Raw genomic sequence first — 20267 nt, forward strand, 5'->3', positions numbered from 1 at the left:
AGACCTTCAATAACATGAAGCAAAGATATGGTGTTAACATCTAATTCTTTTATCAGGTTCCAATTTCCCCTTCATCATGGTACTGGCACTCTACAGCAAAAAGATCCACTTCAGAACCAACCACTGCCTTTAGTACTCCTATCTCCTTAGTTTAATTAACTACATTTTTTTTGGTGTCATTTTTGACATTCAAAAGTTTTATAGTCTCAGGCTAATTATTTGGGAAAATGTGCCTCAGTTTAGGTTTATGTAATGTTTCCCAATGCTTAGACTGAGGTTATGTATCTTGTTAAATGCACCACAGAAATATTGCTGAGTCTGTGTGCTCCATTGCATCCTAACAGCACATGATTCTAACTTGTTATGTTTTTGAAAAAAGTCATTTTGATTAGGTGATTAAAGTCTATACTCTAATATCTCTTTCTCTACTTATCTCTTAATAATTATTTGGGGAGAAGTTTTATGTACATACAACCTTTCTAGTTCAATTTTCAATATATTCACTATGTATATATATCTTTTATAACCTTATATTAATAGATCCATTCAATATATTTATTCACTTCAAAATAATATTTTCATGTATTTATATGAATATGGACCCAAATTTTCCTAGTACACTAAAAGGTGTTTTAAACCTTAATTAACATTACATGGGAAATAGATGGAGAAACAGTGGAAACAGTGTCAGACTTAATTTTGGGGGGCTCCAAAATTACTGCAGATGGTAATTGCAGCCATGAAATTAAAAGACGCTTACTCCTTGGAAGAAAAGTTATGACCAACCTAGATAGCATATTGAAAAGCAGAGATATTACTTTGCCGACTAAGGTCCGTCTAGTCAAGGCGAGGGCTTTTCCAGTAGTCATGTATGGATGTGAGAGTTGGACTGTGAAGAAGGCTGAGTGCTGAAGAATTGATGCTTTTGCACTGTGGTGTTTTAGAAGACTCGAGAGTCCCTTGGACTGCAAGGAGATCCAACCCGTCCATTCTGAAGGAGATCAGCCCTGGGATTTCTTTGGAAGGAATGATCTAAAGCTGAAACTCCAGTACTTTGGCCACCTCATGGGAAGAGTTGACTCATTGGAAAAGACTCTGATGCTGGGAGGGATTGGGGGCAGGAGAAGAAGGGGATGACAGAGGATGAGATGGCTGGATGGCTTCACCGACTCGATCAACGTGAGTCTAAGTGAACTCCAGGAGCTGGTGATGGACAGGGAGGCCTGGCGTGCTGCGATTCATGGGGTCGCAAAGATTTGGACACGTCTGAGCAACTGAACTGAACTGAACTGAACTGAACATTACATATGACTTTCAGATTGTCCTAGATTTGCCTTTTGGAGGACTCCTTCAAACTGTTTTGTTTCCATAAGTGTATATCCAAATTCTTTGAACATCTTTTTATATTCTGACACAAATGCTCACTGATCATTTGTATCTTGTCTATCTTAGTTCTGGAATCAGGCATATGGTGTCTCCAACTTTGTTCTTTCTCAAGGTTACCGTGGCTATTCACGGTCTATTAAATTTTAGGATTGAATCACTGCAGATGGTGACTGCAGCCATGAAATTAAAAGACACTTACTCCTTGGAAGGAAAGTTATGACCAAGCTAGATAGCATATTGAAAAGCAGATACATTACTTTGCCAACAAAGGTCCGTCTAGTCAAGGTTATGATTTTTCCAGTAGTCATGTATGGATGTGAGAGTTGGACTGTGAAGAAGGCTGAGCACAATAGAATTGATGCTTTTGAACTGTGGCGTTGGAGAAGACTCTTGAGAGTCCCTTGGACTGCAAGAAGATCCAACCAGTCCATTCTGAAGGAGATCAGCCCTGGGTGTTCTTTGGAAAGAATGATGCTAAAGCTGAAACTCCAGTACTTTGGCCACCTCATGCGAAGAGTTGACTCACTGGAAAAGACTCTGATGCTGGGCGGGATTGGGAGCAGGAGGAAAAGGGGACGACAGAAGATGAGATGGCTGGGTGGCATCAGCGACTCGATGGACGTGAGTTTGAGTGAACTCCGGGAGTTGGTGATGGACAGGGAGGCCTGGTGTGCTGTGATTCATGGGGTTGCAGAGAGTCAGACATTATTGAGCGACTGAACTGAACTGATTTTATATCTGGGAAAGGTATCATTGCAATTTGAATAAGAATTATATTGAATGTGCAGACTGATTTGGATAATATAGATTTTTGCTGTTCAGTCACCCAGTTGTGTCCAATTCTTTGTGAACTGCAAAATGCCAGGCCTCCCTGTACCTCACCATCTCCCGAAATTTGCCCAAGTTCATGTCCCCTGTATTGGTGATGCCATCCAGCCATCTCATCTTCTGATGCCCTCTTCTCCTTCTGCCCTCAATCTTTCCCAGCATGAGGGACTTTTTCAAAGAGCTGGATATGTGCATCAGATGCCCGACATACTGGAGCTTCAGCTTCAGTTTCAGTCCTTACAATGACTATTCAGGGTTGATTTCCTCTAATATTGACTGGTTTGATCTCCTAGCTGTCCAATGGACTCTCCAGCACCACAGTTTGAAGGCATCGATTCTTTGGTGCTCTGCCCTCTTTAAGGCCCAGCTCTCACAAGTGTAGATGACCACTGGGAAGACCATAGCCCTGTCTATACAGACCTTTGTCGGCAGAGTAATGTCTCTACTTTCAACACACTGTCTAGGTTTGACATAGCTTCCCTGTTGGCTCAGACAGTTAGCATCTGCCTGCAATGTGGAAGACCTGGGTTCGATCCCTGCATTGGGAAGATCCTCTGGAGAAGGAAATGGCAACCCACTCCAGTACCCTTTCCTGGAAAATCCCATGGACAGAGGAGCCTGGTAAGCCCCAGTCCATGAGGTTCCAAAGAGTTGGACACGACTGAGTGACTTCACTTTTTCCCTGCCTAGAAGCGATTGTCTTCTGATTTCATGGCTCCAGCCACAATCCACAAAGATCTTAGGGCCCAAGAAGAGGATATCTGTCACTACTTCCACTTTTCCCCCTTGTATTTGCCATGAAGTCACAGAGCCAGACGCCATGATCTTAGTTTTTTTAATATTTAATTTTAAGCTGGCTCTTTCACTGTCCTCCTTCACCGCCATCAAGAGGCTCTTTAGTTCCTTAGTTCCTCTTCACTTTCTGCCATTAGAGTGGTATCATCCATATATCTGAGGTGGTTGATGTTTCTCCTGCCTATCTTGATCCAGCTTGTGATTCACTCAGCCTGGCATTTCTCATGATGTGCTAAGCCTATAGTTTAAACAAACAGGGTGACAGCAATCAGTCTTGTCATTCTCCTTTCTCCACCTTGAACCAATCAGTTGTTCCATACAGGGTTCTAATTGTTGCCTCTGGACCCGCATAAGGTTTCTCAGGAGACAGGTAAGATGGTCTAGTATCCCTGTCTCTTTAAGAGCTTTCCACAGTTTATTATGATCCACACAGTCAAAGGCTTTGGCCCAATTGATGAAACAGAGGTTAATATTTTTCTGGAATTCCCTTGTTTTCTCTCTGATCCAGCAAATGTTCGCAATTTGACCTCTGGTTCCTCTGCCTTTCCTAAATCCAGCTTGGATATCTGAGAGTTCCTAGTTTGCATAATACTGAAGCCTAGCATGCTAGATTTTAAGCATGACCTTATTAGCATGGGAGATGAATGCAATTTTCCTATGGTTGGAACATTTAGTAATGCCCTTCTTGGAATTTGGGGTAAGGATTTACCTTTTCCAGTCCTTATATGGATACTTTAACAATGTTAATTCTTCCAATAAATGAGCATGAAGTATTTTTTGTTTCCTAGCATATTATTTAATTCCTTTCCTCAATGTCTTATATTTCTCCATACACATCTTTCACTTTCTTGGCTTTTAAATTTATTCTAAGTAATTTATTCTTTTTGATGCTATTGTAAATGGGATTGCATTCTTAATCTCTACTACTGATAATTTGTTTTTAGTATATAGCAATACAAAGTATTTTATATATTAACTTTGCATACTGTAACTACCCTGAATATGCTTATTACTTCTGACAGTTTTTGGTAGAGTCATTTAGAGAAACCTATATGCAGGTGAGGAAGAAAAAGTTAGAACTGGACATGGAACAACAGACTGGTTCCAAATAGGAAGAGTCCATCAAGGCTGTATATTGTCACCCTGCTTATTTAACTTATATGAAAAGGACATCATGAGAAACGCCAGGATGGAAGAAGCACAAGCTGGAATCAAGATTGCCAGGAGAAATATCAATCACCTCAGATATGCAGATGACACCACCCTTAGGGCAGAAAGTGAAGAGGAACTAAAAAGCCTCTTGACAAAAGTGAAAGAGGAGAGTGAAAAAGTTGGCTTAAAGCTCAACATTCAGAAAACGAAGATCATGGCATCACTGCATCATGATTGCTTGCTTAGCTCCTTTCCTACATTTTCTAGTCCTTCCTGGACCTCTTTCTCTGAATCATGATTCTTTAACCTGATTGTATTTTACCATCTTTAAAAAAATATTCTATGCTTTTAATATTCTTCCATATAATTTCAGTCATTTCTTTTGGTTTGTTTTATCCTTTCCAGTCTTTTGAGTTTTTCACATTTCTTCATATCCATGTATCACTTCACTGTCTTTCCCTGAAAAGTTTTCAACAAGTTCTTCATGTGACCAGACTTCTTTCTTCTCTTTCAGGTTCCAACATGAGTTTGTCTCATAGAAAGCTTCCTGTTGCTGCTGCTGCTAAGTCGCTTCAGTCGTATCCAACTCTGCAACCCCATAGATGGCAGCCCAACAGGCTCCCCCGTCCCTGGGATTCTCCAGGCAAGAACACTGGAGTGGGTTGACATTTCCTTCTCCAATGCATGAAAGTGAAAAGTGAAAGGGAAGTCGCTCAGTCGTGTCCGACTCTTAGTGACCTCATGGACTGCAGCCTACCAGGCTCCTCCATCCATGGGATTTTCCAGGTAAGAGTACTGCAGTGGGGTGCCATTGCTTTCTCCAAGAAAGCTTCCTAGACCCTCTTTTTTTTATCATAAAGTTTCTCTTCTCCATGTATTCCCTATTTATTTTCTCTAGGCACTTAATATAAATCATTTAAATTTTGCTGATTCTCATGTTGACTTTAAAATTCTGTCCCTGATAGACTAATATAAAATATATAACACTTTTCTATCTTGTTAATCATTCACATGATAGACTAACACAATTCTTGTAACTGTACATGCTAAAATTTTTTTGATAGGATGAATAAATCTCACATCAAGATTCCAGTGCTTCACAAGAACTCATCATCAAAGACTTGATACTACAGCAGTGAACATAGAAACAAGAAGCGAATTTTCTACAATATCAAATACTCATTCCTTTTAATAAACATTAAAATAACTCATAGGTATTTAGTAAAAATGCTTTTATCTATGTTATATCAAAGATATCATACATCAAGAAATGCTATAAATATCTCCCAAAAGAAGACAAAGTTTTGATAAAAGTCACATCTTACATTGCTTCAGGATTCATTATGCATGCAATTCCTGGACAGGAACATTCATAGATGTTATTATTATACTTTAATCCCAGCATAATTCCAAGTAATTGTGCGAAAAGAACTGAAAATGCCTCTAAAGTTACCATCTTTGAATACTAAATGAAATAAAAAACAGAATGGTTGTTCAAGTTATTTGTTTCCATCCCTGTTTTTTTCATGTAATTGTGGCTATATTATCTAAATGCAAATACTAATTTAATAAACTTTTATATAAAGCTCATTATTTTCTTAAGAACATTGGCAAAGTTAGATTTTGTTATTCTTTTAGGATAATAGTACTTTCAATACAAATAGCATTCATATATAAACAATACTATTAATAATATATGTTTTCATTACATGTTACTGATTTAATTATAATAAACTGAAAAAATATTCTGAGAAGATTTATCATTGTTTCAGTAACTACAATACTTTTATTTAAACACTTTGAAAATACACAGATTCTTAAGAGTTTAACTGACAGTCAGTTTTAATGTCAGAAATAGTTGTAGGATAAAATCAATGTTTTCCTAAAGGAAAAATACTAGCATTAAAAAATAAAACTTGAGTAGTGATGAAAGCAACATGCAAAGCCCTGGTTGGTAATCAATGATGTTTTTAACTATCTCCATAGTTTTGCCTTTTCCAGAGTGTAATAGATTTGAAATGATACAGTGTGTAGACTTTTCAAACTGGCTTCTTTTACTAACCACTATGCATTGAAAATTCCTCCATGTCTTTATATTGCTTGAGGACTAATTTTTTGAATACTGAATAAAATTTCTCTTTGTGTCTCAACTTGTTTCTTTATCCACTCATGTATTAAAGAACATGTTGTGTGCTTTTAATTTCTGGCAATTATAAATAGAGTTACTATATGCAATCAGGTCCAACTTTCTATGGATACAAGTTTTCAGTGAAATTTTCTACATGGTTTAGGGGATAACTACTAGATCATGAAGTAAGGCAATGTTGAATTTTATAAGAGATCACCAAACTGTCTAAACCCTAATTCATCAACATGAATGATAGTTCCTATTGCTCCAAGTCCTCACAATATTTGGTATCATCAGTTTTGCACATGGGCACAAAACTGAATAAGAACAGCAAGTTAAATTCTTGCCTTGTTCCAAATCTTAGTGGGAAGCACTTCATCTCTAAACATTAAATTTGTTGTACATTCTAATTATTTCTAAATGATCTTTGTGAAGTTCTAGTGTGCTGCTCTTACAATTTTGGTGAGTTTAATCATAAAAGGTCTTAAAATTGCCAAATGCATTTTCTGCATCTATTGATATAATAAAATAATTTTCCATTTTAGTGTAATGATAGAATCAACTAACTTAATTGGCTTTACATAATTACCTATCCTAAGTATCTGAAGTATCTTAAAACCATTATATCTACCACTGTGGGCAGGAATCCCTTAGAAGAAATGGACTAGCCATCAGGGTCAACAAAAGAGTCCAAAATGCAGTACTTGGATGCAATCTCAAAAACGACAGAATGATCTCTGTTTGGTTCCAAGGCAAACCATCCAATATCACAGTTATCCAAGTCTATGCCCCAACCAGTAAAGCTGAAGAAGCTGAAGTTGAATGGTTCTATGAAGACTTACAAGACCTTTTAGAACTAACACCCCCAAAAAATGACCCTTTCATGATAGGGGACTGGAGTGCAAAAGAAGGAAGTCAAGAAACACCTGGAGTAACAGCCAAATTTGGCCTTGGAATGCAGAATGAAGCAGGGCAAAGGCTAATAGAGTTTTGCCAAGAGAACGCACTGGTCATAGCAAACACCCACTTCCATCAACACAAGAGAAGACTCTACACATGGACATCACCAGATGGTCAACACCGAAATCAGATTGATTATATTCTTTGTAGCCAAAGATGGAGAAGCTCTATACAGTCAGCAAAAACAAGAACGGGAGCTGACTGTGGCTCACATCATGAGCTCTTTATTGCCAAATTTAGTCTTAAATAGAAGAAAGTAGGGAAAACCACTAGACCGTTCAGGTATGACCTAAATCAAATTCCTTATGATTATACAGTAGAAGTGAGAAATAGATTTAAGGGCCTAGATCTGATAGATAGAGTGCCTGATGAACTATGGAATGAGGTTCGTGACATTGTACAGGAGACAGGGATCAAGACCATACCCATGGGAAAGAAATGCAAGAAAGCAAAATGGCTGTCTGAGAAGGCCTTACAAATGGCTGTGAAAAGAAGAGAAGTGAAAAGCAAAGGAGAAAAGGAAAGATATAAGCATCTGAATGCAGAGTTCCCAAGAATAGCAGGAAGAGATAAGAAAGCCTTCCTCAGCGATCAATGCAAAGAAATAGAGGAAAACAACTGAATGGGAAAGACTAGAGATCTCTTCAAGAAAATTAGGGATACCAAGGGAACATTTCATGTAAAGATGGGCTTGATAAATGACAGAAATGGTATGGACCTTACAGAAGCAGAAGATATTAAGAAGAGGTGGCAAGAATACATGGAAGAACTGTACAAAAAAGATCTTCTCAACCAAGATAATCATGATGGTGTGATCACTCACCTAGAGCCAGACATCCTGGAATGTGAAGTCAAGTGGGCCTTAGAAAGCATCACTGCAAACAAAGCTAGTGGAGTGATGGAATTCCAGTAGAGCTATTTCAAATCCTGAAAGATGATGCTGTGAAAGTGCTGCACTCAATATGCCAGCAAATTTGGAAAACTCAGCAGTGGCCACAGGACTGGAAAAGTTCCGTTTGCATTCCCATCCCAAAGAAAGGCAATGCCAAAGAATGCTCCAACTACTGCACAATTGCACTCATCTCACATTCTAGTAAAGTAATGCTCAAAATTTTCCAAGCCAGGCTTCAGCAATATGTGAACCGTGAACTTCCAGATGTTCAAGCTGGTTTTAGAAAGACAGAGGAACCAAGAATCAAATTGCCAACATCTGCTGAATCATCAAAAAAGCAAAAGAGTTCCAGAAAAGCATCTCTTTCTGCTTTATTGACTATGCCAAAGCCTTTGACTATGTGGATCATAATAAACTGTGGAAAATTCTGAAAGAGATGGGAATACCAGACCACCTGACCTGCCTGTTGAGAAACCTGTATGCAGGTCAGGAAGCAACAGTTAGAACTGGACATAGAACAACAGACTGGTTCCAAATAGGAAAAGGAGTGTGCCATGGGCGGAGTTCCTCACGCTGGCCCCTGGCAATGCCAAGGTGTGATCAAGCCTCAGGAGTGCATCAACCCTGTATACTGTCACCCTGCTCTTTTAACTTATATGCAGAGTACATCATGAGAAACACTGGGCTGGAAGAAGCACAAGCTGGAATCAAGATTGCTGGGAGAAATATCAATAAGCTCAGATAAGCAGATAACACCACCCTTAGGGCAGAAAGTGAAGAGGAACCAAAAAGCCTCTTGATGATAGTGAAAGAGGAGGGTGAAAAAGTTGGCTTAAAGCTCAACATTCAGAAAATGAAGATCATGGCATCTGGTCCCATCAGTTCATGGGAAATAGTTGGGGAAACAGTGGAAACAGTGTCAGATGTTATTTTTGGGGCTCCAAAATCACTGCAGATGGTTATTTCAGCCATGAAATTAAAGAGGTTTACTCCTTGGAAGTAAAGTTATGACCAACCTAGATAGCATATTGAAAAGCAAGCCATTACTTTGCCAACAAAGGTCCGTCTAGTCAAAGCTATGGTTCTTCCATTGGTCATGTATGGATGTGAGAGATGGATTGTGAAGAAGGCTGAGTGCTGAAGAATTGATGCTTTTGAACTGTGGTGTTGGAGAAGACTCTTGAGAGTCCCTTGGACTGCAAGGAGATCCAACCAGTCCATTCTGAAGGAGATAAGCCCTGGGATTTCTTTGGAAGGAATGATGCTAAAGCTGAAACTCCAGTACTTTGACTACCTCATGCGAAGAGTTGACTCACTGGAAAAGACTCTGATGCTGGGAGGGATTGGGGGCAGGAGGGAAAGGGGACGACAGAGGATGAGATGGCTTGATGGCATCACCGACTCGATGGTGTGAATCTGAGTGAACTCTGGGAGTTGGTAATGGACAGGGAGGCCTGGCATGCTGCGATTCATGGGGTTGTAAAGAGTCGGACACGACTGAGTGACCAAACTGAACTGAAGTATCTGAAAATATCCGAAATAAATATCGATAGAGTAATAAAATATTAAAAAAATAATCCTGATTACATATCAATGCAAACTATGAACTTAAAAATTTACTGAGGGTAATTAAAATGACACTTTTTTAGGCAAAAGAAGTAATCAGAAATGAAGACAAGTCAAATGAAACATTTTTTTTCACAGAAGTGAAAAACAGAAACAAAATGTAGAAAAGAAGACTGTGACCAAATAACCACCATATGCACTATGGGTGTCTCAGAAAGTGAAGAGAGAAAGGGATAGAGAGCTTATTCAAGAAAATCAGTGTCACAAATGTTATGAATCTGAGCACATGCAGATTTAAGAAGCTTAAGGAACTCAAACTAGGAAAATCCAAAGGGACCCTACAAAGAAAATCACAACTAGCTGTTGAACAAACATCAACAGGAGGATGATGGAACCAACAAAAATGGATACTCCATGACCAGAGACAAAGGAGTTTTCTCTTGTTGATTGTTGTGTTTTGTTTGTTTTGATTTTTCAAACAAGATGTTAGGAAGAGCTCAATCATGACAAAATGAAATCCCATATCCAGCTGATGCTTGGTGACCCACAAACTGGAGAGCAACAATACCAAAGAAGTTCTCCCATTGCTGTGAAGGTTCTGAGCCCCTTGTGAACCTAGTTCTGTCAAGCTTCACAACCCAGGGATCTAGCCAAGTGACTAGGAATCCCCAAGAAATCTGACTTTGAAGGAGAGCAGGATTTGACTGCAGGACTTGCACAGGACTGGGGCAAACAGAGACTCTATTCTTGCAGGGCACAAACAAAACCTTGTGTGCAACAAGACCCAGGGGAGAGGAGCAGTGACCACATAGGAGACTGAATCGGACCTACCAGCTAGGTTTGGAAAGTTTTTGCTGAGATATGGGTCGGCAGTGGCTCATTGCTGGGACAGGGACATTTGAAGCAGCAGTTCTAGGAGGTGCCCCTTGGCAAGAGTCTTCTTGGAGGTCACCATTTGCCCTACCATAGAGCCTGTAGGTTCCTGGCCTACATCACCTCAGGCCAAACAACTAGCAAAGAGGGAGCACAGGCTCATCCATCAGAAGACAACAGGATCAAGTGTAACCAAGCAGGCCCTACCCATCAGAGCAAGACTCAGTTTTTCACACCACCAGTTCCTCCCATCAGTTCCTTCCTCAACAACCTGAAGGCAGACAGAAGAAGAAAGTAGAACTGCAATCCCACAGCTTCCAGAAGAAAAGTCACAATCACAGAAAGTTAATCAAAATGAAAATGCTGAGGATTACATCTCCAGATGAAGGAAAAGATGAAATCCCAGAAAAACAACTAAATGAAGTAGAGATAGATAACCTTCCAGAAAAAGAATTCAGGACAACTATATTGAAGATGACTCAAGATCTCAGAAAAAAGAATGAAGAATATGCAAGAAATGCTTACCAAAGACCTACCTAGAAGAACTAAAGAATAAACAAAGATGAACAATACCATAGAAGCAATCAACAGCAGAATTAACTGAGACAGAAGATCGGATTAGGGCTCTGGAAGACAAAATGGTGGAAATCAATGATGCAAATCAGAACATTAAAAAAAAAGAATGAAAAGAAATGCAGACAGCCTAAAGAGTCCTCTGGGGCAACATCAAATGCACCAACATCATGTTACAGGGATCACAGAAGGAGAAAAGAAAAAGCTACCTAAGAAAACATTTGAAGAGATAGTAGCTGAAAATTTTCCTAACATAGGAAAGGAAACAGTTAACCAAGTCAAAGAAGCAAAGAGAGCCCCAGGCAGGATAAACCCAAAGAGGAATACACTGAGACACATAATAATCAAACTAACAAAGATAATATATTAAAAGCAACTATGGAAAGTGACAAATAACAAACAAGCAAACTCCCTTAAGGTTATCAGCTGATTTCTGAACAGAAACTCTACAAGCCAAAAGTCAATGGAAAAGTATATTTAAAGTGATGAAGAGGAAAAAACTACAACCAAGAATCCTCTACCTAGCAAGACTCTAGGTTCAGATTTGATGGAGAAATCAAAAGGTTTACAGCCAAGGAAAACATAAGATAATTCAGCACCACAAAACCAGCTTTACAATGAATGCTAAAGGAACTTCTCTAGGCAGGAAACACAAGGGAAGGAAAAGATCTAGAAAAGATAAGCCCAAATGGTAATAGGATAATACATGTTGATAATTACCTTAAATGTAAATGGATTAAATACATCAACCAAAAGACAAAGATTGCCTGAGTGGATACAAAAATAAGACTTGTATATATGCTATCTACAGGAGACCCTTGTCAGAGCTAGGGAAACTTGCAGACTGAAAATAAGGGAATGGTATTCCACACAAATAGAAATTAAAAAAAAAAAGCCAGGGAAGGGATGATATTTTCAGAAAAATAGACTTTAAAATCAAGACTGTTATAAGAGACAAAGAAGGACCTTATACAATGATCAAGGGTTCGATTCCAAAAAAAACCCCAAACAATTATAAATGTATACACACCCAACTTAGGAGCACCTGAACATGTAAAGCAAATACAAACAACCATAAAGGAAGAAACTGACAGTAACAATAATAGTGGGGGGCTTTAACACCCCTCTTTCCTCAGTGGACAGATAATGCCTATAGAAAACTAATAAGGAAACAAAGGCTTTCAATTCTAATACAAATTAGATCAGTAGGACTTAATTGATATTTCTAGAACATCCCATCCAAAAGCAACAGACTACACATTCCTCCCAAGTGCACAGGGAACATCTTCCAGGAACAACCACATGCTGGGCCATAAGGTGAGCTTTGGTAAATATAAAACCTGATATCACATCAAGCATCTTTTGTGATCACAATGCTATGAGATTAGAAGTAAGCTACAATAAAAATCTATTTAAAAAAACAGAAACATACGACAGCTAAACAATATGCTACTAAACTACCAATGGATCACTAAAAAAATCAAAGACAAAATAAAAAATTACCTAGGGACAAATGAAAATGAAAGCACAATGGTCCAAAACCTATGGGATCAGTTACAAGCAGTTCTGACAGGGAAGTTTATAGAAATTCTACCTCAAAAAATAAGAAAAAAACAATGTAAGCTTAAACCTAAAACAAATAGATAAAGAAGAAGAAATGGAACCTAAATTTAGTAGAAGGAAGAGAATCATGAAGATAACAGCAGAAATAAATGAGATATAGACAAAGGAAACAACTGTGAATATCAATGAAACTAAAAGCTGCTGATTTGAAAAGATAAAACTAAATTGAAAAATTTTAAACCAGATACATCAGGAAAGGTGAAAAGACAGCCTTCTGAATGAGAAAATAATAGCAAATGAAACAACTGACAAACAACTAATCTCAAAAATATACAAGCAACACCTGCAGCTCAGTTCCAGAAAAATAAATGACCCAATCAAAAAATGGGCCAAAGAACTAAATAGACATTTCTCCAAAGAAGACATACGGATGGCTAACAAACACATGAAAAGATGCTCAACATCACTCATTATTAGAGAAATGCAAATCAAAACCACAATGAGGTACCACTTCACACCAGTCAGAATGTCTGCGATCCAAAAATCTGCAAGCAATAATTGCTGGAGAGGGTGTGGAGAAAAGGGAACCCTCCTACACTGTTGGTGGGAATGCAAACTAGTACAGCCACTATGGAGAACAGTGTGGAGATTCCTTAAAAAATTGCAAATAGAACTGCCTTATGACCCAGCAATCCCACTGCTGGGCATACACACCGAGGAAACCAGAATTGAAAGAGACACATGTACCCCAGTGTTCATCGCAGCACTGTTTATAATAGCCAGGACATGGAAACAACGTAGATGTCCATCAGCAGATGAATGGATAAGGAAGCTGTGGTACATATACACAATGGAGCATTACTCAGCTGTTAAATAGAATACATTTGAATCAGTTCTGATGAGATGGATGAAACTTGAGCCGATTATACAGAGTGAAGTAAGCCAGAAAGAAAAACACCAGTACAGTATACTAACACATATATATGGAATTTAGAAAGATGGCAATGATGACCCTGTATGCAAGACAGCAAAAAAGAAACAGATGTGTATAGTGGACTTTTGGACTCAGAGGGAGAGGGAGAGGGTGAGATGATTTGGGAGAATGGCATTGAAACATGTATCCTATCATGTAAGAATCGAATCGCCAGTCTATGTCCGATGCACGATACAGCATGCTTGGGGCTGGTGCATGAGGATGACCCAGAGGGATGTTATGGGGAGGGAGGTGGGAGGGGGTTCATGTTTGTGAATGCATGTACACCCGTGGTAGATTCATATCAATGTATGGCAAAACCAATACAGTATTGTAAAGTAAAATAAAGTAAAAATAAAAATTAAAAAAAAAGAAAAAAGTGAGAGGACTCAAAACAGTACAATTAGAAATGAAAAAAGGGAAGATACAACTGACTCCACAGGAATACAAAGGATCATAAATGGAAAACCTGGATGAAATGACAAATTCTTAGATACAGTTTCCCAAGACTGAACCAGGAAGAAACAGAAAATATGAACAGATGAATCACAAGCACTGAAATTGAAACTACTATTAAAAACTTCCAACAGATCTTCAAGGTAAAGATGGCGGAGGAATAGGACGGGAAGACCACTTTCTCCCTCACAAATTCCTCAAAAGAACATTTCAACGCCCCGCAAACTCCACAAAACAACTTCTGTAGGCTGGCAGAGGACATCAGGCAACCAGAAAAGCAGACCATTGTCTTCAAAAACAGGTAGGAAAAAATATAAAAGACGAAAAAGGAGACAAAGGAGGTGGGGAGGGAGCTCCGTCCTGGGAAGGGAATTTTAAGAAGAGAGGTTTCCAAACACCAGGAAACACTCTCCCTGCCGAGACTGTGGCGAGCCTTGGAAACACAGAGGGCAACATAACAGGAAGGAAAAATAAATAAATAATTAAAACCAAGAGATTACAAGCCCAACAGTAACTCCCCCAGCGGAAAAGCAGCACAGACGCCTGCATCCGCCATTGGGAAGTGGGGGCAGGGCAGGGACGCGCGGGAGGCGCGGGCTGCAGTGCTTTGTAAGAATCGGGCAGGAACGCCCCATGCGCAACCAGAACGATCTAACTTGGGTAGCAAACCAGACTGTGGGATAGCTACCGCACGAAAAGCTCGAACATAAGACACCGCCAGGACCGAGCACAGAACAAAGGACGGAACGGAAAAAGCCGGCTGCAGACCATCCGCCACCGGGGACAGGCAGCCAGAGCCGTAAGGACTGGGAAGGGGCAATTGCAGACCCGGAGAGACTTTACTTACCTAACTGCAAGCAGGCTTCTTTGCTAAGACTTCTGGGGGTGCTGGACAGTCACAATCTGCCTCACGGGGAGTGCCAGCGGTCCACCCAGAAAGCTAAGCAGCAGCGGCAGAAAAGGTGACAAGACACGGCGATCGTGCTTGCCAAACTCCTGAGCTACTCGGACCTGGGAAGGGCACAAAGCGCAGTCCCCGCCGAATCTGTGCCTCTGAGGGCTGCCCGAGCACCGAACCTGAGTGGCTTGGACCGGGGAAGTGCACGCAGCCTAGGGCCGGCCCCAGATGGTTCCCGGCTGAGCATCGTAAAGCTGGAGTGGTTTGTGCGCTGCGAGAAGGGACAGGTCAAGCGGGGCTGAGACACTGTGTGGACACAACAGTGCTATTTGTTTGCAGCATGCCCCCTCCCCACAGCGCGACTGAACTAGTGAGCCTAAAAAACCAGCAAACAGAAGAAGTTAAACAGAGGGAACCACCTTGGAAGTGATCCCACACGGCCCACAACATCAGAGAAGGGCTAGATATATTTTTACTATTTTTAAAATCATTCCTTTTTTTTTTTCTTTTTTTTTCTAACTTTTTTTTAAATTGTTAAGTCTTCTATTTCTCCTCTAATTTTTATTTCTATAACCTACTATTACTATAAAAAAAGTCTTTTTTTTTTTAAGGCAAACACCATATATAGTCTTTGGATGGTTGTTGGTGGTTTGTTGTTGTTGTTGTTGTTTTTGTTTTTTTTAATAATTTTTTTTCTTTCTTCCTTTTTCCTTCTGCTTCTTTTCTTTAATATTGTACTTTTGAAAATCCAACCTGTACTCTAGATTTTTAATCTTTGCTGTTAGGTTTTTGTTGTCAATTTTGTACATTTAAAAACCCAAACTTCACTACCCAAGTTTACCTGAGAGCGAGATTACTGGCTTGACCACTCTCTCCTCCTTTGGACTCTCTCCTCCTTTGGACTCTCCTTTTTCTCCACCAGATGGCCTCTGTCTCTTTTCTCCCCCATCTCTTCTCTATCCAACTCTGTGAATCTCTGTGTGTTCCAGACGGTGGAGAACACCTAAGGAACTGGTTACTGGCAGGATTTGTCTCTCTCCTTCTCATTCCTCTCTCTTATCCTCCTGGCCACCTCTGTCTACTTCCTCCCTCTCCTCTTCCCTGTATAACTCCGTAAATACCTCTGAGCAGTCCAGACTATAGAGCGCACATAAGGAAGTGACTACTGGCTAGCTTGCTCTCTCCTCTTTTGATCTCACCGCATCTCATTCCAGTTACCTCTAACTACCCCCTCCATCTTCTCTTCTCCTTGTAACTCAGTGAACCTCTCTGAGTGTCCCTCAATGTGGAGAAACTTTTCATCTTTAACCTAGATGTTTTATAATCAGTGCTGTATAGATGGAGAAGTCTAGAGGCTACTGTAAAAATAAAACTGAAAACCAGAAGCAGGAGGCTTAAATCCAAAGCCTGAAAATATTAGAGAACTCTTGAATTCAGGGAACATTAAGCAATAGGGGCTCATCAAATGCCTTCATACCTACACTGAAACCAAGCTCCACCCAAGGACCAACAAGTTCCAAAACAAGACATACCACTCAAATTCTCCAGCAACACAGGAACACTCCCCTGAGCTTCAATATACAGGCAGCTCAAAATTATTCCAAAACCTTTGATGTCTCATAACCCATTACTGGTCACTCCACTGCACTCCAGAGAGAAGAAACCCAGCTCCACCCACCAGAACTCCAACACAAGCCTCCCTAACCAGGAAACCTTGACAAGCCACTGACAGAACCCCACCCACAGTGAGGAAGCTCCATAATAAAGAGAACTCCACAAATTACCAGAATATAAAAAGGCCACCCCAAACGCAGCAATATAACCAAGATGAAGAGACAGAGGAATACTCAGCAGGTAAAGGAACAGGAGAGTAGCCCACCAAACCAAAAAAAAGAGGAAGAAGTAGGGAATCTACCTGAGAAGGAATTCTGAATATTGATAGTGAAAATGATCCAAAATCTTGAAATCAAAATGGAATCACAGATAAATAGCCTAGAGACAAGGATTGAGAAGATGCAAGAAAGGTTTAACAAGGACCTAGAAGAAATAAAAAAGAGTCAAAATATAATGAATAATGCAATAAATGAGATCAGAAACACTCTGGAGGCAACAAATAGTAGAATAACGGAGGCAGAAGATAGGATTAGTGAAATAGAAGATAGAATGGTAGAAATAAATGAATCAGAGAGGAAACAAGAAAAACGAATTAAAAGAAATGAGGACAATCTCAGAGACCTCCAGGACACTATGAAACGCTCCAACATTCGAATTATAGGAGTCCCAGAAGAAGAAGACAGAAAGAAAGATCATGAGAAAATCCTTGAGGAGATAATAGTTGAAAACTTCCCTAAAATGGGGAAGGAAATAATCACCCAAGTCCAAGAAACACAGAGAGTTCCAAATAGGATAAACCCAAGGTGAAACACCCTAAGACACATATTAATCAAATTAACAAAGATCAAACACAAAGAACACATATTAAAAGCAGCAAGGGAAAAACAACAAATAACACACAAGGGGATTCCCATAAGGATAACAGCTGATCTTTCAATAGAAACTCTTCAGGCCAGGAGGGAATGGCAAGACATACTTAAAGTGATGAAAGAAAATAACCTACAGCCCAGATTACTGTACCCACCAAGGATCTCATTCAAATATGAAGGAGAAATCAAAAGCTTTACAGACAAGCAAAAGCTGAGAGAATTCAGCACCACCAAACCAGCTCTCCAACAAATTCTAAAGGATATTCTCTAGACAGGAAACACAAAAAGGGTGTATAAACCTGAACCCAAAACAATAAAGTAAATGGTAACGGGATCATACTTATCAATAATTACCTTAAACGTAAATGGGTTGAACGCCCCAACCAAAAGGCAAAGACTGGCCGAATGGATACAAAAACAAGACCCCTCTATATGCTGCTTACAAGAGACCCACCTCAAAACAAGGGACACATACAGACTGAAAGTGAAGGGCTGGAAAAAGATATTCCACGCAAATAGAGACCAAAAGAAAGCAGGAGTGGCCATACTTATATCCGATAAAATAGACTTTAAAACAAAGGCTGTGAAAAGAGACAAAGAAGGCCACTACATAATGATCAAAGGATCAATCCAAGAAGAAGATATAACAATTATAAATATATATGCACCCAATATAGGAGCACCGCAATATGTAAGACAAATGCTAACAAGTATGAAAGGGGAAATCAACAATAACACAATAATAGTGGGAGACTTTAATACCCCACTCACATCTATGGACAGATCAACTAAACAGAAAATTAACAAAGAAACGCAAACGTTAAATGATACATTAGATCAATTAGACCTAATTGATATCTATAGGACATTTCACCCCAAAACAATGAATTTCACCTTTTTCTCAAGTGCTCATGGAACCTTCTCCAGGATAGATCACATCCTGGGCCATAAATCTAAACTTGATAAATTCAAAAAAATCGAAATCATTCCAAGCATCTTTTCTGACCATAATGCATTAAGATTAGATCTCAATTACAGGAGAAAAACTATTAAAAATTCCAACATATGGAGGTTGAACAACACACTTCTGAATAACCAACAAATCACAGAAGAAATCAAAAAAGAAATCAAAATATGCATAGAAACTAATGAAAATGAAAACACAACCCAAAACCTGTGGGACACTATAAAAGCAGTGCTAAGAGGAAAATTCATAGCACTACAGGCATACCTCAAGAAACAAGAAAAAAGTCAAATAAATAACCTAACTCTACACCTAAAGCAGCTAGAAAAGGAAGAATTGGAGAACCCCGGAGTTAGTAGACGGAAAGAAATCTTAAAAATTAGGGCAGAAATAAATGCAAAAGAAACAAAAGAGACCATAGCAAAAATCAACAAAGCCAAAAGCTGGGTCTTTGAAAGGATAAATAAAATTGACAAACCATTAGCCAGACTCATCAAGAAGCAAAGAGAGAAAAATCAAATCAATAAAATTAGAAATGAAAATAGAGAGATCACAACAGACAACACAGAAATACAAAGGATCATAAGAGACTATTATCAGCAGTTGTATGCCAATAAAATGGACATCGTGGAAGAAATGGACAAATTCTTAGAAAAGTACAACTTTCCAAAACTGAACCAGGAAGAAATAGAAAATCTTAACAGACCCATCACAAGCACGGAAATTGAAACTGTAATCAGAAATCTTCCAGCAAACAAAAGCCCAGGTCCAGACGGCTTCACAGCTGAATTCTACCAAAGATTTCGAGAAGAGCTAACACCTATCCTACTCAAACTCTTCCAGAAAATTGCAGTTGAAGGTAAACTTCCAAACTCATTCTATGAGGCCACCATCACCCTAATACCAAAACCTGACAAAGATACTACAAAAAAAGAAAACTACAGGCCAATATCACTGATGAACATAGATGCAAAAATCCTCAACAAAATTCTAGCAATCAGAATCCAACAACACATTAAAAAGATCATACACCATGACCAAGTGGGCTTCATCCCAGGGATGCAAGGATTCTTCAATATCCGCAAATCAATCAATGTAATTCACCACATTAACAAACTGAAAAATAAAAGCCATATGATTATATGAATAGATGCAGAGAAGGCCTTTGACAAAATTCAACATCCATTTATGATAAAAACTCTCCAGAAAGCAGGAATAGGAGGAACATATCTCAACATAATAAAAGCTATATATGACAAACCCACAGCAAACATTATCCTCAATGGTGAAAAATTGAAAGCATTTCCCCTAAAGTTAGGAACAAGACAAGGGTGCCCACTTTCACTGCTACTATTCAACATAGTTCTGGAAGTTTTGGCCACAGCAATCAGAGCAGAAAAAGAAATAAAAGGAATCCAAATTGGAAAAGAAGAAGTAAAACTCTCACTGTTTGCAGATGACATGATCCTCTGCATGGAAAACCCTGAAGACTCCACCAGAAAATTACTAGAGCTCATCAATGAATATAGTAAAGTTGCAGGATATAAAATCAACACACAGAAATCCCTTGCATTCCTATACACTAATAATGAGAAAGTAGGAAAAGAAATTAAGGAAACAATTCCATTCACCATTGCAACGAAAAGAATAAAATACTTAGGAATATATCTACCTAAAGAAACTAAAGACCTATATATAGAAAACTATAAAACACTGATGAAAGAAATCAAAGAGGACACTAATAGATGGAGAAATATACCATGTTCATGGATCGGAA

General features: G+C 39.1%; 1 protein-coding gene across 1 annotated transcript in view; it reads right to left on the reverse strand.

Moving 5' to 3' along the window:
* The window catches only part of LOC128068391 (A disintegrin and metallopeptidase domain 3-like), a 117188-nt gene that overhangs the window by 37014 nt on the left and 59907 nt on the right, over window positions 1–20267 (reverse strand). Inside the window, exon 11 of the mRNA XM_052661540.1 lies at window positions 5487–5626. Within this exon, the coding sequence (XP_052517500.1) occupies window positions 5487–5626 (140 nt within the window). The remainder of the gene's footprint in view (window positions 1–5486; window positions 5627–20267) is intronic.

Source organism: Budorcas taxicolor, chromosome 24 (assembly GCF_023091745.1).
Source record: "Budorcas taxicolor isolate Tak-1 chromosome 24, Takin1.1, whole genome shotgun sequence".
Taxonomy (NCBI): Eukaryota; Metazoa; Chordata; class Mammalia; order Artiodactyla; family Bovidae; genus Budorcas; species Budorcas taxicolor.